The sequence below is a fragment of the Rhincodon typus genome, chromosome 2, assembly GCF_021869965.1.
Source record: "Rhincodon typus isolate 14 chromosome 2, sRhiTyp1.1, whole genome shotgun sequence".
Lineage (NCBI taxonomy): Eukaryota > Metazoa > Chordata > Chondrichthyes > Orectolobiformes > Rhincodontidae > Rhincodon > Rhincodon typus.
The window spans coordinates 34380063-34406775 of record NC_063333.1 but is presented as its reverse complement, the minus strand read 5'-3'; the positions used below and the strand labels follow the sequence as shown (position 1 = coordinate 34406775).

Here is a 26713-nt window from a genome sequence, read left to right as displayed (position 1 = left end):
CTTGCACACTATCAATGTATCGGAGATGTGCCATGTGGATTCTTTGGTATCTGACAAGTAATGGCCCCTTTGTGCAGGGATATGGGCTAAGTATGGCTTCAGCTCATCACTTATTCCCTGAAATGTTGGTGATCAGTGTTCAACATGAAGGTTCTTCTGAGAAAGCAGCAAGCCTAAACCACCAGCACCCACTGTGACTTCCATGATGAGAATTCTTGACATTTAACTTGTTCCGTGCATTTGGAAGAATAGAAAATTGCATATTAATGATGTGTATTGTGCCATTAATAAGGTTTGAACAAGTGATAATTCCTCTTATTGGCACCAAACTACTGCTTAACTCAACTTGTCACTCAGCAGTTACATAGAATATGCAGCTGGGTACTCTTAACATTCGGAACTGCTTATTGCACTTCTCGCCTCACTCTACCACAAATCTTACTATAGTCCACGTTGCTCAGACCTCTCAGTTAATGTCTCAAGACCATGAGAAGATAAAACAATCAGAGAAAAGCCATAACATAAACCATCAGAGGTGGTACAACTCTAGACAGAGGGGGAAATTCTGTCAACCTTAATACTACAGCAGAAAGTCTGGTTAAGGATAGGAGGTCAGATGCCACAGTCATCAGGCAAACAGATCAACGTAGATTTTATGTTGCCAGAATGCCTGAAGAGGAACTCAGAATGTACAGGAAGGCATTGATCTTAGTTAGAATCATAGAAGTGAGACCATGTATGATTATCACAGAACGTGAGGCAGACATTTTTTTTGTTCATTTGTGGGACGTGGGCGTTGCTGGCTGCACAGCATTTTATTGCCCACCCCTAGTTGCCCTTGAGAAGATGATGGTGAGCTGCCTTCTTGAACTACTGCAATTGACCTGGTGTGGGTTGAACCATATTGCTGTTAGGGAGGGCATTCCAGGATTTTGGCCCAGTGAGTGCTGGTGACGGAGGGAGTGGATGTTCATGGATGTGGTGTCAATCATTATCACAATTACCACAATTATGCTACATCAGACAATGTAAGAGCACTACAATGATCCCAGGCACAATATAACATCATGACCTAGTGCTGAACTTAAATAAACTTGATTAGGAAGTGCAGTCAGAGTTCTAGATTGTGTCAACCTGAAATATTTAGACTTATCAGGAGTGGTATTGTTGGTGGACTGGAGATGGTGGCTGGTGATAATGGTAATAATAATGTTAATAATAACATTAACATGCAATTAAGTCAAAGTAAACTACAAGAATAATGTGGACCAAGTACAGAGAAACTTGGGGGTGGGGGGAGATGAGATATAATAAGATACATGACATCAAGTTTCGGCTTAATTCCATCTGTAAGTTCGCTGATGGACACAATCGTTGTAGGCTGGATCTCAAACAATGACAAGACAGAATACAGGAAGGAGATAGAGTGTGGTGTAGTGTAAAGATAACAATCTCTCCCTCAATGTCAGCAAAATGAAAGAACTGGTCATTGACTTCAACAAGCAAGGTGGAAGGCACACCCCTGTCGACATCAATGGTACTGAGATAGAGGTGGTCAAGAGTATCAAGTTCCAGGAGTGATGATCACCAACAATCCGTCTTTGTCCACCCATGTTGAAGCGAATGTCAAGAAAGCACAACAATGCCTCTAATTCCTCAGGAGGCTATGGAAATTTAGCATGGCCACAAAGATTCTTACCAATTTTTATAGATACACCATAGAAAGCATTCCATCCAGATGCATCACAGCTTGGTATGGCAACTGCTCTGCCTAAGACCATAAGAAACTACAGAGAGTTGTGAACACAGCCCAGTTCATCACGCAAGCCAACCTTCTACCCATTGGCTCCATCTATACTTCTTTCTGCCTCAGGAAGGCAGCTAACATAATCAAAGATCCATCCAATCCCGGCTATAATCTCTTACAACCTCTTCCGTCAGGCAGAAGGTACAAAAACTTAAACACATGGAACAACAGATTCAAGAACATCTTCCTCCCTGCTGTCATTAAACTTCTGACTGGACTTCTGACATTTTAAATTTAATGTTGATCTCGTTCTTTGTGCACCTTCTCTGCAGCCGTAAAATTGTATTTCTCACTCTGTTCTATTACCCTCACACACTTTGTACGGTATGATCTGCCCTTACTGCACTCAAAACAAACATTTCACTGTACCTAGGTAGATGTGACAATAATAAATCAAATTGTATCAATAAGAGAGGAGACACCAGACTATAGTGAGCATGTGAAGAGACTGTTGTATTTGATAACTTACTAAGTGAGTACAGATATAAGTAAAGGAGTAAAAACCAAAAGAACTGTGGATACTGTAAATCAGGGACAAAAACAGAAGTTGCTAGAAAAGCTTAGCAGGTCTGGCAGCATCTGTGAAGAAAAAAAAAATCAGAGTTAACGTTTCAGGTCTGATCCTTCCTCAGATGTGCAGAGTTCATTTGTCAAGCTCGGGGACAGTGGTAGAAAAACTGCACACATCTTTTGCTTCCTCAGAAACAAAGGAGTGTTACAGTACACAAGAAGGTGATGAGCCTTCGTTCAAAATAAAGAGGCAGCAGCCTCAGGGATACTGTGTATGCTGATACCTACAGCCTAAGATACTTCAACATAGTATCTCAATGTGCCGGTAGCAGTCCTGACTTTAAGCACGAGATAAAGCAATACTATTTTCACAGCGATGCCTAATAATGCAAGGGGCAGCCCATCAAGAAGTATCCTTTCACTTCCTGTGATCCTAAAATCTTATTTAAAAAAACAGGCTGTGCACTCCTAACTGCCTGTTAATGTTATCTGTGTATGGTATGGGCAGGGTAATATTCATAGAATCATAGAATCCCCATGGTTCAGAAAGAGGACATTTGGCCCATTGAGTCTGCACCGGCCCTCCAAACAGCATCCTACCAGTTCCAGCCCTCCACCCTATCCCTATAACCATGGCTAATCCACCAAGCCTGCATGCACATCCCTGGATACTATGGGGCAATTCAGCATGCAAATCCAGTCAACCTGAACATCTTTGGGCTGTGAGAGGAAACCAGAGGACCTGGTGGAAACCCGCATGGACACAGGGAGAACGTGCAAATTCCACACAGACAGTCACCCAAGGCTGGAATCAAATCCAGGTCTCCTGTATAGTGAAGCAGCAGTGCTAACCACTGAGCTGCCATGCTGTACAATCTCAGCTGACACGTAATTATTTATTTATGTATAGTGTCTTATGGAGGTGAGATGGGATTGCATGGGAAGGCCATGGCCAGGGCACCAACATTATTTTAAGTAGCGTCCTGAAAACATATGGAAAATCCTGCCCAACATTCTAATGGTTATTGATGAAATCGAAATGGAACACTTTGCAGCTCCTCAAAATTTACATTTATGTGTTCAAATTGTAAGATCTAAGTCACAGTAATTTATTGGGCATTGCAGAATCATGCATTTCACATGATCTGTAATGGCACGGTCACCTTACTACTTTCTCCAAGGAAAATCAAGGATATTTGCTTCATGAATAAGACATTAGCCGTCTGGTGCATCCATGTACTTATGGTGTTGTTAATAGCTCCTGGCACAGCAGGTAACACTCAAAGACACTGAAGTAGAAGGTGGTCGAAACTTTGACTGCCATTAGCAATACAATTCCTGTGAATCATATTGTCAGTGGATCAGCTTGCAGCCGATAGCAGTTTAACACCAATGCCTCATTAACTTTTGCCTCTGAAGATATGGTGCCTCTGACAAATCCTAATTTAAATCATGACTCAGCAAATATTGTGGAGGTTTGTGGCCGCTTCAAGAGTAAGCAAATCTTTATGATAACTTCTTTCCTCAAAGATATGGTTATCAGAGGTAACAAGTAAATTATCAAACATTAGAATTTACTAACATTCAGATATCAAGTCTGACATTTCTACTGATAGCATAGCAGTAATACTACTTTTATCTTTTAATCTAATTTTCTGTAAAGATGGCACTCCTTTTGTTTTGGACCTTTGAGAAAGTACAAGTACCTGTAATATGAAATGACAAAGGACAAGTAAAAATATTTTCAAAGAAATATATTTCGTCGTCAATGATTTTTGATACCTCTGAAGCACATTCTTGCAATGTGCCAACAACTGGAATAAGCATATTTTCATAAGGAGACTTCAACAGGCAAGCCAATAGAGGAATACCACCGGCTTTACGAATAGCATCTTTATTTTTTTTACTTTTGCTGCAGCTCCACAGTGCCAGAGCACCACAACGTGCAACTTCAATATCTTTCTCTTGGTCTGCAGTTAGATGAGCTGAAGTTGGAACACAGTCTAAAAGGCCAACCTAAAATAAAATTATCAAAAAAAGTCAATTTTAAAGCTTGTGTTATATGCATTTACATTCACCTGTTTCCAATATTTACTCAAGCAATTATTTATGAAGTCAAATGTTTCAGATTGAGGTACAGATTGAGTAATATTGGACAAAAATAAAATTATTGTTATAAAAAGGAATGGGAAAGGAAAAGTGAACTTATTGAAATATATAGTGTGGATCAAATAAGCTTGGAAACTGGAAGCAATTATTATGTAGAGAGGTGTAGAATTAACAGTGACCTTTGTTTTCCTTTTCATCTTTATACAGTAATGTGTGAAATTTTCTACAATGAAGTTACATAGAAAGCAAAATTTATAATGTTAATTACAGTCTTTTAAAAAAAATGTACATCTTATTTATATTTAGTTAACTTTTCATATCAATTCACTATTAAAATTTCAAATAGTCCTTGTCTTCCTAATATCCAGATGCTCTATAGCCGATCACAGACCCAGCTCTTTCAGAAACGTAGAAATTTTATAATACACAATGAGGACATTTGACACATTATGTCTGTACACCTGGAATATAGAAATCTAGCCTAATCCTACTTTTCAGCTCTTAGTCTGTAGCACAAGTGCGTAACCAAGTATTCTTTTAAATGTGATGAGGGTCTCTATCTTTACTGCCCTTTCAAGCTGAGTTCACCTCACCGCCACACAAACAATTTCTCCTCTACTCCCCTCAAATATTCAGAACTTAAAAATTTGCATTGCCGATTTCGGGTTTTGTCTTTACAATGAATATTCAAGTGAATGGATTAGTGACACCAACAGAATCTCCTGTCAATTAAATGTGAACCTCCCTAAAACATTGCCACTTTATTGCTAGTTGTTTTAACTTAATATTTTCTCCAAATCTTACAATCCTTTCTTTTTGGCCTTTAATGAATGTTCTGCTTTTCATTTGACCGTGATAGCAGAACATTCACCAATTTGATCCTACATCCTAGAACTTATGGTCTAGACCTCACAACCTCCAGCCCCTCTCTCCATTTAAAAGAAACTTAAAATTTGAATTTTCTACTAAACTTTGAGGCCCTTCTCCTAACTCTCAATCAATGACTTGTTCCTTTATTTGGATTAAATAAAATCTTTTTCCCTCTTATTCCCCTTGTGCCTTAGGACACCTTAGGACATTTTTTACATTCAAGGTGCTACAAAGTACAAGTTGCTATTATTGAACTGAGCCTTATCAGTTATATTTGGTACTTTCTTTTATGCCAGAAACTCTCATCAATGAAATGACTACATAAACTATTAAAACAAATTAAGCATACAACTCTCTGGATTACAGATCTGGCTAAATTGCAAAAATTGTTCTGTTGAAAGTACATAATTACATTTAAGGATCATGGGGAACTGTTGGATTAAAAATATCTTTACCTTGGTTTTGAAGGGACATTATGATTTCTTGGAATGGGTCAATAGTAATATGAACAGTGACTCACCTGCTAAATAACCAAACAGTCAAGCAGCTTTTGAAAGGGGTCAAACAATGATTTCAAAGAAGTCAGGAGATGAGCCTTATGGCTTTAATTGTGTCACAATGATGCATCAGAACACCAAAGTATTTTTAACTCCAACATTATTTTAAGGAAGACAGTTACAGCCAAAAGATGACTGTAGGCATAGATTCAGTGACTGCCTGGCAGAGTCCTGTGTTTTTTTTAATTCATTCACTGGATGAGGGCATCACTAGCTAGGCAGCATTTATTGCCCATCCCTAATGGCCCAGAGGGCAGTTGAGAGTCAACCACATTGCTGTGGGTCTGGAGTCACTTGTAGGCCAGACCAGGTAAGGATGGCAGTTTCCTTCCCTCAAGGACATTAGTGAGCCAGATGGGTTTTTCCTGACAACTGACAGTGGATTCATGGTCATCATTAGATTCTTAATTCCAGATATTTTACTGAATTTAAATTCCATCATCTGCTGTGGCAGGATTTGAACCTGCGTCCCCAGAACACTATCTGAGTCTCTGGAATAATAGGTCCAGTGACAATACCACTAGGCCATCATCTCCCCCTCAGAATGTCATACTGGAGAATATTCAATCAGAAAGACTAAAAAGGAAGAGATAATGAGAGGCTGACTATCCACTGCCTCCCATCACAGCCTTCAACAGGAGGCCATCACCTGCAGATAGTTTATATTTTATAAATGAGAAAAGGGATTAAAAATCAACTGCAATTTCAGCCTTTACTATGACTGGCCTGATGTGCTAGAGCGTGGACATGTATGCTATGAAAACCTCAGCTTGGGCACAGCCATTAAACACTCATTCACTGTAGGTAAAGAAATGAAAAAACTTTCTTGATGTGAGTACTGTCAGCTAGTCACCACTGAAAGGAACAGGACAAAAGAACTGCAGTCATCCTTAAAATAAGCCAAAGATCTTGAAATTGATTGCTCAACTACAAAATCAACGCTACTAGTTCCACCCAAAGAAATGGCTGCAACATTCTAAATCTACTCCTCATAATCGACTCAGAGACTGATCTGTATATGTTTTTAACTTCTACCATTATTTTGGACTCACTTCTTGTTGCTAATCTATATGTATGCATGTTCTATATTATTTCTTCTTGTGGTTAGTACCAAATAAACTTGCTCTTTTGTTAACTCAAGATTTAAGTTGACCCCTTAGCTAGCATACAACTTCAGCACATAATAGGGAAGGCAAATGACTGTTGGAATCGAGTATAAAAATAAGGAGGTGTGGTTAAAAATATACAAGGCGGACGACTGCTAGAAAACTGTGAACAGTTTTGAGCCCTTACTTAAAGAAAGATATACTGGCATTGAAGACAAGCCAGAGAAGGTTCACAGAGAAGGCTCCGCACACTACCAACGCCGACGCAACTCCGCCCACTGCCGTCACTCCGCCCACTGATGCCGACATCGCTCCGCCCACCACCGACGCCGATGTCGCTCCGCCCACTGCCGATGTCGCTCCGCCCGCCGCCTCCACAGCCAGCAGCTCCAGAGGAGACAATAGCACCCAGACCTGCCGAGTCTTCACCATCCCCCCAGGCCTCCCCCTTACTGAGCGCGAATGGTCAGTCTTCAGTAAAGGGCTCACCTTTGTCCCCATCCACCCACACATCAATGAATACCGCTTACGCTTGGACGTTGAACAGTTTTTCCGCCACCTCCACCTCCGCGCTTACTTCTTTAACCGTGAGCCTAACCCTCCCCCGACTGACCCATTCTCCGCCTCCAACACACCCCCTCCTCCTGGACACCACCCCAAGGCCTCCTACCCTCCCACGACCTCTTCATCTCCAACTGCCGCCGAGACATCAATCGCCTCAACCTCTCCACCCCTCTCACCCACACCAACCTCTCCCCCACGGAACGTGCAGCCCTCCGCTCCCTCCGCTCCAATCCCAACCTCACCATAAAACCCGCGGACAAGGGAGGCGCAGTTGTAGTATGGCGCACTGACCTCTACATCGCCGAGGCCGGGCGCCAATTCTCCGACACCACCTCCTACCGCCTCCTTGATCATGACCCCGCCCCCGACCACCAAACCATCATCTCCCAAACCATCCACAACCTCATTACCTCAGGTGGCCTCCAACCTCATCGTTCCCCAATCCCGCACCGCCCGCTTCTATCTCCTCCCCAAAATCCACAAACCTGACTGCCCTGGTCGACCCATTGTCTCCGCCTGCTCCTGCCCCACTGAACTTATCTCCACCTATCTGGACTCCATTTTCTCCCCCTTGGTCCAGGAACTCCCTACCTATGTCCGTGACACCACCCACGCCCTCCACCTCCTCCAAAACTTCCAACTTCCTGGTCCCCAACACTTCATCTTTACCATGGATGTCCAGTCCCTATACACCTGCATTCCCCATGCAGATGGCCTAAAGGCCCTCTGCTTCTTCCTGTCCCGCAGGCCCGACCAGTCCCCCTCCACTGACACCCTCATCCGCTTAGCCGAACTTGTCCTCACCCTCAACAACTTCTCTTTCAATTCCTCCCACTTCCTACAGACAAAGGGGGTGGCCATGGGTACCCGCATGGGCCCAAGTTATGCCTGCCTCTTTGTAGGTTATGTGGAACAATCCCTCTTCTGTAGCTACACTGACCCTAAACCCCACCTCTTCCTCCGTTACATTGATGACTGTATCGGCGCTGCCTCATGCTCCCAGGAGGAGCTTGAACAGTTCATCCACTTCACCAACACCTTCCACCCCAACCTTAAGTTCACCTGCACCATCTCTGATACCTCTCTCTCCTTCCTGGACCTCTCTGTTTCCATCTCTGGTAACCACCTGGAAACCGATATCCATTTCAAGCTCACTGACTCCCACAGCTACCTAGAATACACCTCCTCCCATCCACCTTCCTGCAAAAATGCCATCCCCTATTCCCAATTCCTTCGCCTCCGCCGCATCTGCTCCCAGGATGAGGCATTCCACTCCCGAACATCTCAGATGTCCTTGTTTTTCAAGGACCGCAACGTCCCCCCCTCAGTGGTCAAGAACGCCCTTGACCGAGTCTCCTGCATTTCCCGCAACTCATCCCTCATACCCCCTCCCTGCAATAATAACCAAAACAGAATCGCCCTCGTCCTCACGTACCACCCCAACAACATCCGGATCCAACGCATCATCCTCCAAAATTTCCGTCATCTGCAATCCGACCCCACCACCAAAGACATTTTTCCCTACCCACCCTTATCTGCTTTTCAGAGGGACCACTCTCTCCGTGACTCCCTTGTCCGCTCCACACTCCCCTCCAGCCCTACCACACCTGGCACTTTTCCCTGCAACCGCAGAAAGTGCTACACCTGCCCCTTCACCTCCCCCCTCACCCCCATCCCAGGCCCCAAGAAAACTTTCCACATCAAGCGGATGTTCACCTGCACATCTGCTAATGTGGTATACTGCATCCGCTGTTCCCGTTGTGGCCTCCTCTACATTGGGGAATCCAAGTGGAGGCTTGGGGACCGCTTTGCGGAATACCTACGCTCAGTTCGCACCAAACAACCGCACCTCCCAGTCACGAACCATTTCAACTTCCCCTCCCATTCCTCAGATGACATGTCCATCCTGGGCCTCTGCAGTGCCACAACGATGCCACCCGAAGGTTGCAGGAAAAGCACCTCATATTCCGCTTGGGAACCCTGCAGCCCAATGGTATCAATGTGGACTTCACAAGCTTCAAAATCTCCCCTCCCCCCACCGCATTCCAAAACCAGCCCAGCTTGTCTCCACCTCCCTAACCTGTCCTTCCTCCCACCCATCCCCTCCTCGCACCTCAAGCCCCACCCCCATCTCCTACCTACTAGCCTCATCCTGCCCCCTTGACCTGTCCGTCCTCCCTGGACTGACCTAACCCCTCCCTACTTCCCCACCTACACTCACCCTTACTGGCTCCGTCCCCGCCTCTTTGACCTGTCTGTCTCCTCTCCACCTATCTTCTCCTCTATCCATCTTCTATCCGCCTCCCTCTCTCTCCCTATTTATTTCAGAACCCCCTTCCCCTCCCCCATTTCTGAAGAAGGGTCTAGGCCCGAAACGTCAGCTTTCCTGCTCCTCTGATGCTGCTTGGCCTGCTGTGTTTATCCAGCTCTACACCTTGTTATATGAGAGAAGGTTCACTACACTGATCCTAGGTATGGAGGCATTGTCTTATGAGGAGACTTGAGTGGGTTTGGGCTTGGGCTTGGGCTTGGGTGATGGCCTAGTGGTATTATTGCCGGACTGTTAATCCAGAGACCCAGATAACATTCTGGGGACCAGGGTTCACATTCTGTCATGGCAGATTGTGGAATTTGAATTCAATAAATATCTGGAATTAAGAATCTAATGGTGACCGTGAATCCATTGTCAATTGTTGGAAAAACCCATCTGGTTCACTAACGTCCTTTAGGGAAGGAAATTCCATCCTTACCTGGTCTGGCCTACATGTGACTCCAGACCCACAGCAATGTGGTTGACTCTTAACTGCCCTCTGGGCATTCAGGAATGGGCAATAAATGCTGCCTCACCAGCGATGCCATCTTGCCGTGAATGAATAAAAAAAACACACTGGAGTGTAGAAGAATGGTAGGCAACCTTCTTAAAACATATAAGATTTTTAGGGAGCTATACAGGGTTGTTTTCCATTGTGAGATAGTCTAGGACCAGAGGGGATAATCTCTGAATAAGGGGTCACCCATTTAAGACAGAAATGAGGAGGGTAGTGAATCTGTGGAATTCTTTACCACAAGCGTCTGTAGAGGAGGGGTCATTAAGTATTTTCAAGGCTAAAGTAGGGAGATGTTTTAATCTGCTGGGAATCAAGGGTTATGAGGTAAGGCAGGAAGACCCAATGGGCTGAATGGCCTATTTTTGACCTACATCTTAATAGTCTTACCATGGCCTAGCAACAATGTTTTGGAATTGGTTCTTATTTTTCCAAAACCTGCATCTGTCAGTCGAAGAAAACAGACCTCCAAAGTGTACAATAAGCAAGTCTCCCTCTCTCTCCTCATAAAATAACAGAAAACCTAACAGCAGGACAAGCGGCACATATGTCTCGCTCAGAAAAGTACTTCTGCTAAGCTGAGGAAGTTTCAAATATCGATATCTCTGACTCATAAACCATGAAAGTTGAACTGTTAATGCTATTCAAAGATCTAAATCTAACTGACATTCCATCTGATCTAGTCTGGTCTAAATACCTTTCATCATTACAATAGTTAGCATTTTGATCTTGCCAGCACGAAACTCAGGGAATATTGAGAAGGTATCCCATTTTATCTTTTGAGCCCTTTGAGATCCTTGGCCCCAAGGATGTTTATTTCTCCCTTTTCACTAATCCATACCATTTCTGCAAAGCTGTGTTGTCTTGATTGTTGTGTGAATTGTCAGGGATTAAGAGGATAAAGTTTAATTCTGAAATATACCTTTGCTGTTTTGCCACTTGTTTCAAGAGCTTTTGGTTATAATAAATGGGTTACTTCTCAGTGTATTAAACAAACCTTGTGAAAGTTACTTTTGTTTTGGACAAGAGTAATAAAGAGAAACAATTTGGCCATTTTGGCAATTGATTCAAAACATTTACCCTGCTGTTATGGCTCATGGAGTGGCTTGATTACCAACACAATTTATATTTTTTGTTACTTACCAGGCGTTGAATTCCACCATGAAGTCTGACAGTTTGTCTTGCTCTCCTGAACTTGGCTATATTGGCAATTGTTTCAGCAGCCAAACATTTGAGATCTTTATTAGAGGAGTCCAGGATTTTCACCATAATCTGCAAGCCACCGAGTTCTGCCAAGGAACGTCGAATTTGTGGATTTTTACTGATTTCTTTTAGAATCCTTAATGAGCCAACCTATAGATATGTAAAAATGTTAGTTTTTAACCTTCATGACCTGAAAGCGAAATACATTTAGTTAGTTTGCCGAACAGATGATGCTATCTGCTTTGAATAGAAACACTTAGCCATGGAGCTTATAAGAGAACATAAGAAGAAGGAGCAGGAATAGGCAGTTTAGCCCCTTGGGCCTGCCCACCATTTAATACAGCCTCAACTCCAGTTTCCTGACTGCTACCCATAAACTTCAAACCCATTACTAATGAAAAGTTTGTCTATCTTCGACTTAAATTTATTCTGTGCCTTGATGTCCACTGCACTCTGGGATAATGAATTCCACAGATTCACGACCCTTTAAGAGGAGTACTCCTTCTCTGTTTTAAATCTGCCACTTTTTAGTCTAAAACTATGACTCTCATTCTAAATTGCCCAATAAGTGGAAACACTCGGCACGGTGGCTCAGTGGTTAGCACTGCTGCCCCACAGCGCCAGGGACCCAGGTTTGATTCCATCCTTGGGTGACTGTCTGTGCGGAGTTTACACATTCTCCCTGTGTCTGCATGGGTTTCCTCCGGGTGCTCTGGTTTCCTCCCACATTCCAAAGATGTGCAGGCTAGGTGGATTGGCCATGTTAAATTGCCCATAGTGTTCAGGGATGTGTAGATTAGGTGGGTTATAGGGGGATGGGTCTGGTTGGGATGCTCTGAGGGTTGGTGTGGACTTGTTGGGCCAAAGAACCTGTTTCCACACTATTCTAGGGATTCTATTTAAAAAAAAATCTATAAACTTAGTTTGTCAATCCTCTTTAGCATCTTATATACCTCAATATCTTCTCTAATCCTTTTAAACTCAAGCGAGAATAGGCCTAAACTGCTGATCTCTCCTAATAAGACAAGCCTTTCATCTCTGGAACTAACCTACTGAACCTACTCTGAACCTTCTCTTTTCTGAAAAGCCTAAATGCCGGGAGAAAAAGAGAGTAAAAGAGTCAGAAGCAGCTTTGAAATTACAAATTAATCTTTTTGTTTAATACTTTTAAATCTATTTGTTCACACTCCTCGTAATTTAGCAATCATCACCATCCAGCTACATTACAATAACATAAATCTTGACTTCATGAGATAATGTGAAACAGGTGTTAGAAGGTTGGCAGGGCATCTTACATCTCCCCTGATATTTGTTTCTGTGATTGAAAAATAGAAGTAATGAGAAATGTAAAATGTGCTGCTGCCTTGCTATCATTTTATGTTATGGCACAATGTCAAAATCTATCCCAATGAATGTCAATTTGTTATAGTATCAACAATGGTATAAGTTTGCTGAATCCTTCAAATATACAACAAAGCTTCTACCTGTTTCAAGTCAACCCTTTTTTAAACCTGTCCTCAAACCCAATGGAATATACATCATGCATAAACAAGCCCGAGATCTACCAGTATATATCAGTCTCTTCTTCCTTTCTAAGAAATGGGTGCACACAGAACTTTAAGCAGAAAAAAAATAAGCCTCTTTATTTTTAAGAATAATATTGTGATAATGTAATAAGTGGCTTACTTTACATTTGGTTTCTTCTGTATCCAATAAGTTAATCAGAACCTCTAGGCCACCCACATCTCGGATGGCCAACTGACATGTCTCATTAGTCAAGTTAAAGTCCCTCATTGAACACAATGCAATAACAGTTGCCGTTTGGTTGCCACCCTGAAATTGTATTGCAAAGAAAGTTAGACAAATCTTGCAACGACAATAACTTGATTTTTATGGCAAAATTGTTCAAGCAAATAAAACTTTAAAATAATAGTGAAATGCTTCTGTAATAGTTAAGATAAACAAAACTCTTACAATATCTAAAGATTTCATTAGCATGTTTCTTGAAGGCAGTAAAATATTGTGGACTGCGGATGAATGCTACATATCCCAAGTCAATTTATTGGCGAATTAGTGTGAAACTTTAGACCACTGTATTACAAACAATAGCTCTTGGATAATCCTGTTGGATAATTGGTTAGGGCAGAAAATGACTAAGCAAGTAGTGGCAATCAACTATACAGAGCATTGAAATGACCACATCTAGAGTATGGTGGGCAATTTTGGTCTGTTTATTGAAGGAAGGACATATTTATATTGGAGGCAGTTCAGTGAAGGTTCACTAGGTTGATTTCTGGGATGAAGACCTTGTCTTGTGAGGAAAGGTTTAGAATTTATAGGCAGAGAGATCAAAAGATCGAACAAATAGTATGAATGGAGTGTCTACAGTTGAATAACAAGTCTCTGTAGGTGATCAAAAGTGTCAGATTGTATGAATAAAGTGTCAACAGCTGAATAGCAAATGAAGGGATGACCTATTATCTGATTAATTGAGGCAAAAAGATAATTACAAAAACTTAAAAGTAAGATGGTACTGGAGATAATCAAACGGCTGAAATGACATGATAGGTATAAGAGGCACATGCCAAGAGTTTAACAAAAGTGACAAGTAATCCGAAACTGTACAAACTAATTAAGGTAGAGAGATCATAACAAGTTATCAAGGTGATGATGTCAAAACAGGACAGTAAGGAAGATCTTACAAAAACAGAATAGTATAGTGGGGTTTCATGTAGCGCTACATGAACTCAAGATCACAGTTAAGGCTGTGTTCATGGGTACAGAACTTGGCTATCAGTTTCTGCTTGGCGATTCTGCATTGATGTGTATCTTGAAGGCCTCCTTGAAGGATGCTTAACTGAAAATCAGAGACTGAATGTCCTTGACCATTGTAGTGTTCCTCAACTGGGAGGGAACATTCCTGTCTAGTGATTGTTGAGTAGTGTCCATTCATCCGTTGTCATAGTGTCTGCATGGTCTTGCCAATATAACATGCCTTGGGACATCCTTGCCTGCAGCATCTGAGGTAGACAGCATTGGCAGAGTCATGAGTATCTGCCATGTACATGATGGGTGGTGTTCCCATGTGTGATGGTAGTATCCACATCGATGATCTGGCATGTCTTGCAGAGGTTGCCATGGTAGGGTTGTGTGGTGTTGTGGTTGATGTTACCCTGAAGGCTGGGTAGTTTGCTGCAAACAATGGTCTATGTAAGGTTGGCGGTTGTTTAGCTTCCACTCTAAACAGATTAAAGAAGCCATCCCCTATGAACAAGCCCTGCATATACACAGGATCTACTCAGACAAGGAGGAATGCGACAGACAACTAAAGATGCTGAAAGACACCCTCATAAGAACGGGATATGATGCTCAACTCATCAATCGCCGGTTCTGATGTATCACAGCGAAAAACCGCAACAACTCCCTCAGAAGACAGACACAAGACATGACCGATACTCTTCATCGTCCAGTACAAACCTGGGAGCAAAGAAACTACACTACGTTCTTTGACAACAAGGTGCAGGGCTGGATGAACACAGCAGGCCAAGCAGCATCATAGGAGCAGAGAGGCTGACGTTTCGGGCCTAGACCCTTCATCAGAAAAGGGGGAGGGAAAGGGGGTTCTGAAATAAATAGGGAGAGAGTGGGAGGCGGATAGAAGAGGGATAGAGGAGAGGATAGGTGGAGAGGAAACAAACAGGTCGAAGAGGCGGGGATGGACCCAGTAAAGGTGAGTGTAGGTGGGGAGTTAGGAAGGGGATAGGTCAGTCCAGGGAGGACGGACAGATCAAGGGGGCGGGATGAGGTTGGTCGGCAGGAGATGGAGGTGCGGCTTGAGGTGGGAGGAGGGGATAGGTGGGAGGAAGAACAGGTTAGGGAGGCAGGGACGAGCTGGACTGGTTTTGGGATGCGGTAGGGGGAGGGGAGATTTTGAAACGTGAAATCCACATTGATACCATTGGGCTGCAGGGTTCCCAAGCGGAATATGAGTTGCTGTTCCTGCAACCTTCGGGTGGCATCGTTGTGGCACTGCAGGAGGCCCAGGATGGACATGTCGTCTGAGGAATGGGAGGGGGAGTTGAAATGGTTCGTGACTGGGAGGTGCAGTTGTTTATTGCGAACCGAGCGTAGGTGTTCTGCAAAGCAGTCCCCGAGCCTCCGTTTGGTTTCCCCGATGTAGAGGAAGCCACACCGGGTACAGCGGATGCAGTATACAACATTGGCAGATGTGCAGGTGAACATCTGCTTGATGTGGAAAGTCTTCTTGGGGCCTGGGATGGGGGTGAGGGAGGAGGTATGGGGGCAGGTGTAGCACTTCCTGTGGTTGCAGGGAAAAGTGCCGGGTGTGGTGGAGCTGGAGGGGGATGTGGAGTGGACAAGGGAGTCACGGAGAGAATGGTCCCTCCGGAAAGCAGATAAGGGTGGGGAGGGAAAGATGTCTTTGGTGGTGGGGTCGGATTGCAGATGGCGGAAGTGTCGGAGGATGATGCGTTGGATCCAGAGGTTGGTGGGGTGGTACGTGAGGACGAGGGGGATTCTTTTTTGGTTCTTATTGCGTGGACGGGGTGTGAGGGATGAGGTGCGGGAGATGTGGGAGACACGGTTGAGGGCGTTCTCGACCACCGAGGGGAGGAAGTTACGGTCCTTGAAAAACGAGGACAACTGAGATGTACGGGAGTGGAATGCCTCATCCTGGGAGCAGATGCGGCGGAGGCGAAGGAATTGGGAATAGGGGATAGCATTTTTGCAGGAAGGTGGGTGGGAGGAGGAGTATTCTAGGTAGCTGTGGGAGTCGGTGGGCTTGAAATGAATATCGGTTTCTAGGTGGTTGCCCGATATGGAGTCAGAGAGGTCCAGGAAGGGGAGAGAGGTGTTAGAGATGGTCGAGGTAAACTTAAGGTGGGGTGGAAGGTGTTAGTGAAGTGGATGAACTGTTCGAGCTCCTCGTGGGAGCACGAGACACTACGTTCTTTGCAGCCTTCAACATGTCATTGATGACGATGAACATTTTGCCAAGAGCATCCCCATGCCTCCACTTCTCACCTTCAAACAACTGTCAAATCTTAAACAGATCATCGTTCGCAGCAAACTACCCAGCCTCCAGGATTTCAAATAAACTTGTTGGACTATAACCTGGTGTCCTGTGACTTCTGACCTTGTCCATCCCAGTCCAACAACGGCACCTCCACATCAAGGTAAGTTTGAGCAGTTTCAGACTTTATTCATTGAAGTTCAAAAAGTGAGAGGTGATCTCATTGAAACATGCCAACATTCTGAGGCTCAAAAGATGAGTTTCTCATTGTTGGGATATCTATAATTAGGACCAAAGTTTAAAAATAAAGTGTTTCACATCTAAGACTGAGATGAGGAGGAAGTTATTTTCTTTGGGTTTCTCTCATGGGATGTGGTATCGATAGCTGACTAGCATTTATTAATAGTCCTTATTTACCCTTGAGAAGGTTGTGGTGAGCTGCCTTCTTGAACCGCAACATTCCATGTGCTGTAGGTAAGCCCATAGTGCCATGAGGGAGGGATTTCCAGGATTTTGGCCCAGTGACAGTAAAGAAATGGCGATATACTTCCAAATCAGGATGGTGAGTGGCTTAGAGGAGAAATTGCAGATGGTGTTCCCATGTCTCTGCTACCCTTGTCCTACTAAATGGAATAGTCATGGGTTTGGAAGGTGCTATTTAAGAACTTTCAGAAAATTTCTGTAGACCATTCTGTAGATAGCACAAACTGTTGCTACAGAGTGTTAATGGTGGAGGGATGGATGTTTGTGTACATGGTGTCAATCCAGCCAGCTGCTTTGTCCTGGATGGTGTCGAGCTTCTTGTGTGTTGTTGGAGCTGCACTCATCCAGGCAAGTCACAAATTTACCAACACACTTCTGACTTGTGCATTGTCGATGGTGGATGAAATTTGGGGAGTCAGAAGGTGAGTTACTTTCTGTAGTCTTTCTCGTCTCTGACCTGCACTTGTAGCTATACTATGTATATGGCAAGTCCAATTGAGTTTCTGGTCAATGGTAAACCCCAGGATGTTGTTAGTGGGGATTCAGTGATGGTAACACCATTCAATATCAGCAGGTGGTGGTTAGATTGTCTCTTATCGGAGATGGTCATTGACTGACATTCATGTGCAAGAATGTTACATGCCACTTTTCAGCCCAAGCCTGGATATCGTTCAGCTTTTGCTGCGGTTGAGCTGGACGACTTCAGTATCTGAGGAGTCATGAATGGTGCTGAACATTGTGCAATCGTCCGTGAACCTACCCATTTCTGACCTTACGATGAAGGCAAGGTAATTCATGAAGCAGCTGAATATGGTTGAGCCGAGGACACTACCCTGAGGAACTCCTGCCGAGATGTGCTGAAGCTGAGGTTATTCACCACCAACAACCGCAATATCTTCCTATGTGCCAAGTATGATTCCGTGAGAGCTTGCACCTGATTCCCATGATTCCAGTTTTGCAAGGGCTCCTTGATGCCACACTTGGTCAAATGTGGCCTTGATCTCAAGTCTGTTACTTCCACCTCACCTGTGGAATTCATGTTTGAGCCAACTCTGTAATAAGGTCAGGAGCTGAATGTCCCTGGTGGAACCCTGGGCTTCAGCGAACAGGTGCTGCTTGATGGCACTAATTGAGAGTAGACTGATGGAGTGGTAATTGGCCGAGTTGGATTTTTCTTACTTTTCGTGTACAGGCCACATCAGGGCAATTTTCCACATCGCCAGGTAGATGCCAGTGGTGTAGCTATACTGGAACAACTTGGCTATAGGTGCAGCATGTTCTGGGGCACAAGGTTTCAGTTGTTTCAGTGGCAGGAGTCCGGGAGAAAGCGCAAGGGCAGCCTGGGAAGGTAAGCTTTTCGATTATAAAAGTCTTACCTCGCGTGACTGCGGCCTTTCAGTTGTTTCAGCTGCGGGAGTCCGGGAGAAAGTGCGAGGGCAGCCTGGGAAGGTAAGCTTCCATCCAATAAATTTGGAAGTTAACTCGCATAGTGTCTCCCACCCTTCCATCTCCTCTAACCTAATAATAACGACTAAGTGTGGTGAGCAGGTAAGCTATTTGCATTTTTTTCCTCATCTCTTTGTTATCTTTCGGGGTGGTCACCTAGGCGCCAAATCCTCTGGGAGAGGGTCGGAAAGCAAAGCTGGAGTCTGTTTGAGTATATAATGGAGTAAACTTACTGGTGCAGCGAACACTGCGAAACTAAGAAAAAAACTAATTAATTTTAAATAATTAACTAAGTAGAGATGGCAGGCCAGGTGATGTGTTGTAGCTGTATGATGTGGGAGCTAGCTGATCCCATTGAGAACAGCAGTGACCACATCTGCAGCAAGTGTTGGCTGCTTGAGGAGCTCCGGCTCAAAATTGATGAGCCGGAATCCGAACTCCAAACACTGCGGCACATCCGGGAGGGGGAGAAATACCTGAATGCTGTGTTCCAGGAGGCAGTCACACCTGGTAGATTAACTAATGTTAATTCGATCGGCGGGCAGGGACAGCAGTGTGTGACTGCCAGTGAGGCAGGTAGAGGGACCCTGCAGACAGGAACACAGGAGCCGCAGCCCTTGACATTGTCCCACAGGTATGAGGCACTTGCTCCCAGCGTGGATGAGGAACAGGACTGCAGGAAGGATGAGTCAACTGACCATGGCACCATGGTCCAGGTGGCCATTCAAGAAGGGGGAGCAAAAAGACAGATTGTAGTTGTAGGGGATTCCATCATCAGGGGGAATAGACAGTATCCTTTGCGAGCAGGATAGAGAATCCCGCATGGTGTGTTGCCTGCCGGTGCCAGGGTGCGAGACATCTCTGACCGGCTTGAGAGGATACTAGAGAGGGAGGGGGAGGATCCAGTTGTTGTGGTCCAACAACACAGGCAGGACTAGGGAAAAAGGCCTGTTTCAGGATTATGAAAAGCTAGGAACAAAATTAAAAAACAGGTCTTCAAGGGTCATAATCTCTGGATTGCTGCCCGAGCCACGTGCAAATTGGCATACGGAGGCGAGGATCAGGGAAGTAAACACGTGGCTAAAAGAGTGGTATGGGAAAGAGGGTTTCCTTTTCATGGGGCACTGGCATCAGTTCTGGGACAGGAGGGATCTATACCGCTGGGATGGACTCCACCTGAACATGGCCGGGTCCAGTGTTCTGGTGAAAAGGGTAAATAGGGTGGTTAATAGGACTTTAAACTAGTAATTAGGGGTGAAGGGAGAAGCGAGTGTAGAGGGAGAATAACAATTAATGTAAGGCAAAGCTGCAGGTTAGCAGGTGACGAGGAAGCTTCAACTCCATTGAAAATTAGGAAAAAAGTTAAAGGGAAGGAGAACTCAAGAGCTGTTAGTAATGGAGGTAATAGGACCCAAAAAGAAGGTGCAAAAACTGGCATAAGGGCACTTTATCTGAATGCTCGGAGCATTCGAAACAAGGTGGATGAGTTGACAATACAAATCATGGCAAATGGGTACGATTTAGTGGCCATTACAGAGACATGGTTACAGGATGGTCATGACTGGGAGTTAAATATCCAGGGGTATCAAACTGTTCGGAAGGACAGACAGAAAGGTAAGGGAGGTGGTGTTGCTCTGATTTTTAAGGATGATATCAGGGCAGTAGTGAGAGATGATATAGGTTCGACTGAACAAAACGTTGAATCCATTTGGGTGGAAATTAGGAATAGCAGGGAGAAGAAGTCACGGATAGGTGTGGTCTATAGGCCACCAAGTAACGACATCGTGGTGGGGTGGGCAATAAACATAGAAATAGCTAATGCATGTAAAAATTGTACAGCAATTATCATGGGGGATTTTAATCTACATATCGATTGGTCAAACCAGGTCGGTCCTGGCAGCCTTGAGGAGGGGTTCATAGAATGCATCCGCGATAATTTCCTTGAACAATATGTAATGGAACCTACGAGGGAGCAAGCTATCCTAGATCTCGTCCTGTGTAATGAGACAGGAATAATTAATGATCTCACAGTTAGGGATCCTCTCGGAAGGAGCAATCACGGTATGGTCGAATTTAAAATACAGATGGAGTGTGAGAAAGTTAAATCCAGTACCTATGTCCTGTTCTTAAACAAAGGAGACTATGAAGGAATGAGGAAGGAGTTAGCTAAGGTAGAATGGGAGCAAAAACTTTATGGTGGGTCAATTGAGGAGCAGTGGAGGACTTTCAAAACAATTTTTCACAGTGCTCAGCAGAAGTATATTCCAGGGATAAGGAAGAACTGTAGGAAAAGACAGAGCTAGCCATGGATGTCTAAGGAAATAAAGACAAGTATCAGATTGAAAAAAAACATACAAAAAAGCAAAGAGTAGTGGGAAACTCGTAGACTGGGGAATCTTTAAAGGCCAACAGAAAGATACAAAAAAAGTAACAAAGAAAAGTAAAATAGATTATGAGAGTAAACTAGCTCAGAATATAAAAACAGGCAGCAAAAGTTTCTATAAATATGTAAATCGTAAAAGAGTGGCGAAGGTAAACATTGGTCCTTTAGAGGATAAGAAGGCCAATTTAATAACTGGGAATGAGGAAATAGCCGAGACATTAAACAGTTATTTCATGTCGGTCTTCACAGTGGAAGACACAAATAACATGCCGAAAACTAATGGCAAGAAGGTTACAGCAGGTGAGGACCTAGAAACTATCATTATCACGAAGGAGGCAGTGCTGGGCAAGCTAATGGGGCTAAAGGTAGACAAGTCTCTTGGCCCTGATGAAATGCATCCCAGGGTACTAAAAGAGGTGATGAGGGAAATAGCAAATGCACTAGTAATTATTTACCAAAATTCACTGGACTCTGGGGTGCTTCCCGCAGATTGGAAAACAGCCAATGTGATGCCACTGTTTAAAAAAGGAAGTAGACAAAAAGCAGGTAACTATAGGCCAGTTAGCTTAACTTTGGTAGTGGGGAAAATGCTTGAATCTATCATTAAGGAAGAAATAGCAAGACGTCTGGATATAAATTATCCCATTGGGAACACCCAGCATGGGTTCATGAAGGGTAGGTCATGTTTAACTAATTTGGTGGAATTCTTTGAGGACATTACTTGCATGGTGGACAATGGGGAGCCTGTGGATGTGGTGTATCTGGATTTCCAGAAGGCATTTGACAAGGTGCCACACCAAATGTTGCTACGTAAGATAAAGTTGCATGGTATTACAGGTAATGTATTGGCATGGATAGAGGATTGGTTGACCAGTAGAAAGCAAAGAGTAGGGGTAAATGGGTGTTTTTCTGGTTGGCGGTCAGTGGCTATTGGTGTGCCTCAGGGATCAGTGTTGGGACCTCAATTGTTTACAATTTACATAAATGATTTGGAGTTGGGGGCTAAGTGTGGTGTGTCAAAATTTGTAGATGACACTAAGGTGGTAGAGCAAAGTGTGCAGAATACACAGAAAGTCTGCAGAGGGATATAGATAGTCTAAGTGAGTGGGCAAAGGTCTGGCAGATGGAGTACAATGTTGATAAGTATGAGGTCATCCATTTTGGTAGGAATAACAGCAAAATGGACTATGTTTTAAATGGTAAAAATTGCAGCACGCTGCTGTGTAGAGGGACTTGGGTGTCCTTGTGCATGAATCGCTGAAGGTGGGATTGCAGGTGCAGCAGGTAATTAAAAAGGCAAATGGAATTTTGTCTGCCATTGTTCGAGGGATGGAGTTTAAAAACAGGGAGGCTATGCTGCAGCTGTATAGGGTCCTGGTGAGGCCACACCTGGAGTATTGTGTGCAGTTTTGGTCTCCTTACTTGAGAAGAGATATACTAGCACTGGAGGGGGTGCAGAGGAGATTCATTCGGTTGATTCCAGAGTTGAGAGGGTTGGATTATGAGGAGAGACTGAGTAGGCTGGGATTATACTCATTGGAATTCAGAAGAATGAGGGGAGATCTTATAGAAACATATAAGATTATGAAGGGAATAGATAAGGTGGAGGCAGGGAGGTTGTTTCCGCTAGCAGGTGAAACTAGGACTAGAGGGCATCGCCTCAAAATAAAGGGAAGCAGATGTAGGACTGAGGTCAGGAGGAACTTCTTCACCCAAAGGGTTGTGAATCTGTGGAATTCCCTGCCCAGTGAAGCGGTTGAAGCTACCTCACTGAATGTTTTTAAGGCAAGGCTAGATAAATTTTTGAACAGTAAAGGGTTATGGTGAGTGGGCGGGTAAGTGGAGCTGAGTCTCAAAAAGATCAGCCATGATCTTATTAAATGGTGGGGCAGGCTCGAGGGGCCAGATGGCCTATTCCTGCTCCTCGTTTTTATGTTCTTATGTTTCATACTATTGCTGGAATGTTGTCAGAGCCCATTTCCTTTGCAGTATCCAGTGTCTCAAACTGTTTGTTAATATCATGTGAAGCGAATCAAATTGGCTGAAGACTGGTATCAGTGATGCTGGGGACCACTAGAGGAAGCTGAGATGGATTATCCACTCAGCATTTCTGGCTTAAGATTCTTGCAAATACTTCACCCTATCTCTTGCACTGATGTGCATCAATGAGGATGAGGATATTTGTGGAGCCTGCTGTTCCACCATTGATTGTCCACTGGATGTGACAGTACTACAGAACTCTCCTGACTATATGCTACTTTGCTGCCATCGCTGCTGAATCTGTCCTGCCAATGGGACAGGACAAATCCAGGGTGGTGATGGTGGGTTTGGGACATTGTCTCTGAGGTATAATTTCCTGAGTATGACTATATCAGGCTGTTGTTCACTAATCTGTGAGACAGCTCTACCAATGTTTGCATTAGCTCCCAGATAGTAGTAACAAGGATTTTGCAGTGTGTCAGGGCTGTTTTTGCATTGTTGCTTCTGATGCCTCGGTCGATGGCAGGGGGTCTGCCTGATTTCATTTCTTTTTGGAGATCATAGGGACTGATACAAGTGAGTGGCTTGCTAGGTCATTTCAGAGTGCAGTGAGAGCCTTGGTTGGACTAGTGCCTTCACTTTCGGCACCACTGCTGCTTGCAGTTTCCCATCTCAACTGGTGGACTGCATTGCTAAGAGCACTTTGGAACTCCTGGGCGCCCTTCTCTGCATTCTCCATGGCTTAAGCAATCTCTAGTGACCTTTTTAAATCTATTTCCAATTTTACCGAAGCTTCTTTTGTATGGCTTCATTGTTAATGCCACATACTAAGCAATGTCTTAGCATGTCAATTAATGTGGACCCAAAATGGCAATGCTCAGCAATCTCTCAAAGGCTGTGATGCTCTCCCCTGGGATTCTCCCAGTCAAATTAAATTTGTAATATTGTAAAATTACTGGGGCTTGGGGGTAGTGTTCTTGAGTAAGTCCACGACCTATGTGAATGTTTTGGTAACAGGGCATCTCGAAATGTTAAGATCATAAGATGTAGCAGCAGAATTAGGCCATTTGGCCCATTGAGACTGCCCCACCATGTTTCTCAACTCTATTTTCCTGTCTTCTGCCCGTAAACCTTGATCCCATTATTAATAAAGAACACATCTATCTGCCTAAAATACGCTCAATGACTTGGCATCCTCAGCTTTCTGTGGCAAAGAATTCCACAGATTCATCACCTTCTGGCTGAAGAAATTCCCCTCATCTCAATTCTAAAGCATCCTCCCATTACTCTGATGCTGTGCTCTCAAGTTCTAGTCTCTCCTGCTAGTGGAAATGTCTTCTCCACATCCATTCTATCCAGACCTCTCAGTATTCTGTTAGTAGCAACGAGATACCCCATCATCTTTCTAAACTCCATCAAGTACAAACCCAGAGTCCTCTATTGCTTCTCATACAACAAGCCTTTCATCCCCGTGATCCTTCTTGTAAACCTCCTCTAGACCCCTTTCAAGGCCAGCACAAGAAAAGGAGCCCAAAACTGTTCACAATTTCCAAATGCGGTCTGACCAGAGTCTTATACAGCCTCAGCGATAAATATTTGCTCTTGTATTCTAGTCCTCTTGAAATGAATGCTAACATTGCGTTTGCCTTCCTAACTTCCAACTGAATCTGCATGTTAACCTTAAGAGAAACCTAAACTAGCTCTCCTAAGTCCTTTTGAATGTCAGATCTCTGAAGCCTTTTCCCATTTAGAAAATAGCCTATGTCTTTATTCTCCGACCAAATTTCATAACCACATGTGTTCTCACATTATATTCCGTCTGCCACTTCTTTTCCCGCTATCCTAGCCTTTCCAAGTCCTTTTGCAGCCTCCCTGCTTCCTCAACACTACCTGCTGCTACACCTACCTTTGTGTCATCTGCAAACAATGCCCTCAGTTCCTTTGTTCCTTCGTGAATAGTTGCAGTCCCAACACTGTTACCTTTAGAACTCAACTAGCCACCAGGTGCCACCCTGAAAAAGAGCCCTTTATCCCCACTCTCTGCCTTCTGCTGGTCAGCCAATCCTCTATCCATGTCGATAATTTGCTCCTAACACCATGGGCTCTTATCTTATTTAGCAGTCTCCTGTGCAGCATGTGCCTTTAAGAGAGATTTACCCTGCTGTTTCTCTTGCAGAGAGGTGTTGCCACAGTGGCACTGGAATGTCTGGTTCAGAAGCAGTGGATAAACAGCTTGGAGCTCCCTGAGTATTTTTTCAAATTAGACGAAAGAAGCATGAGTGGCCGGAGCAGGCTCATACAGATCTGGATTTCAGTTTTGCTTTCAGTCGGAGTTTGGAGTTGGCTGTTGAAGCTGATAGATACAGCTTGAGTTCTCTCTTTGCTGCTAGATTGATTTTTTTTCAGTGTTCCCTTCTTTGGGATGAGAGGATAATCTGTTTTGCTGAATTGACCTTTGCCAAGGTTGCGCTTACGGGATGCTGCTATATTGGAACAGTTGATGAATAATAGTAAAATAACATATTATTTTATTTAGTATTTCAATGAAGTTAAAGTTATGCCAATTCTTCTTTTTTTATTTGTATTTTAACTGTTGTAATAATAAAGCGTGTTTTGCTTAAAGCTGATCAACGGATCACATCTGGAACACAGTGCCTTACACTTGATTTTAAATAAGATAAAAGTTAGGGTCTAGGTTATCTCCTTGCTATATTTTGAGGGGGTGTGGTCTTGACAATAACAAATTTAGGGCTCTCGTGAGGATCAAAATCTTTAATTTAAAGTTGGGTTTATGATTATTGGACTCAAAGATAGTGAGTGGTAAGTGTTGAAGTTCTTTTTCTCGGTGCTGCATTCAGTTGGTTTAAATAGGGTATGCCTTGTGCAATAATGGCTGTTTCAGAGACTAAGAGTTTTCTTGGAATGGAAGAAATCACTTGGGGTGGTTTACAGAAGATGAGTAAGGCAAAGCTTTTAGAATTGGCAGAAAAGCTGAAGCTGAGGTTATCTATGCCCATGAGGAAAGGGGAGATGATTCTATTAATAGATCAGCATTTACAATTGCCATGATGCAGTTAGAATCATTAAAAATGGCTAAAATTCAATTTCAATATAAGCAGCTTGAAGTAGAGGCAAAGGTAAGGGAAGAAAACAAAACAAAAGAATCGCCCTAGCAGAGGAAAGGCATAAAGAGAGAGAAGAAAGGGAGAAAGAGAGAACTTCAGAACTTCGGAAGTTCGAACTGAAAATTGAAAGCTGACTTAAAATGGCAGAAGTAAAGGTAAAAGGTGGGAGTAGTGATAAGGACACTGATGAAGAGCAAATCCATCATAGCCAAAGGCCTTATGGGGATCTGCTTAAATGTATCCAAGCTTTGCCAAAGTTCAACAGGAAGGCATAGAAGCCTTTTTCATTTCATTTGAGAAAGTGGCTAGTCAAATGAAATGGCCACTGGCTATGTGGGTATTGTTGATTCAAAAAAGTTGGACGGTAGAGCTAGTGAGGTGTTTGCGTCACTTTCAGAGGAGGTATCTGGGGGTATGATGAGGTGAAAAAAGGCATCTTAAGTGCATATGAACTAGTGCCAGAAGCCTTCAGACAATGTTTTAGGAATCTAAGAAGGAAAACTGGTCAGAGGTACGTAGAACTTGAAAGGATCAAACAGTAACTTTGATGGGTGGTAAGGGTATTGAAAATGGATCAAACATATGACACTCTTAGAGAGACTGTTATTTTCGATGAGTTCAAAAATTCACTTCCTGAAATAGTTAGAACTCATGGGGAAGAGCAGAGAGTTAAAACTGCAAGATTAGCAGCGGAAATGGCAGACAATTATGAG

The 26713-nt window shown here is 43.6% G+C and overlaps 1 protein-coding gene across 1 annotated transcript in view; it reads right to left on the bottom strand.

Moving 5' to 3' along the window:
- Positions 1-26713, bottom strand: part of odad2 (outer dynein arm docking complex subunit 2) — a 152125-nt gene that overhangs the window by 94150 nt on the left and 31262 nt on the right. The window contains exons 3-5 of the mRNA XM_048606859.1: positions 13238-13384; positions 11492-11701; positions 4100-4333 (exon numbers count right to left, since the gene is read on the bottom strand). Of these exons, the coding sequence (XP_048462816.1) occupies positions 4100-4333; positions 11492-11701; positions 13238-13384 (591 nt within the window). The remainder of the gene's footprint in view (positions 1-4099; positions 4334-11491; positions 11702-13237; positions 13385-26713) is intronic.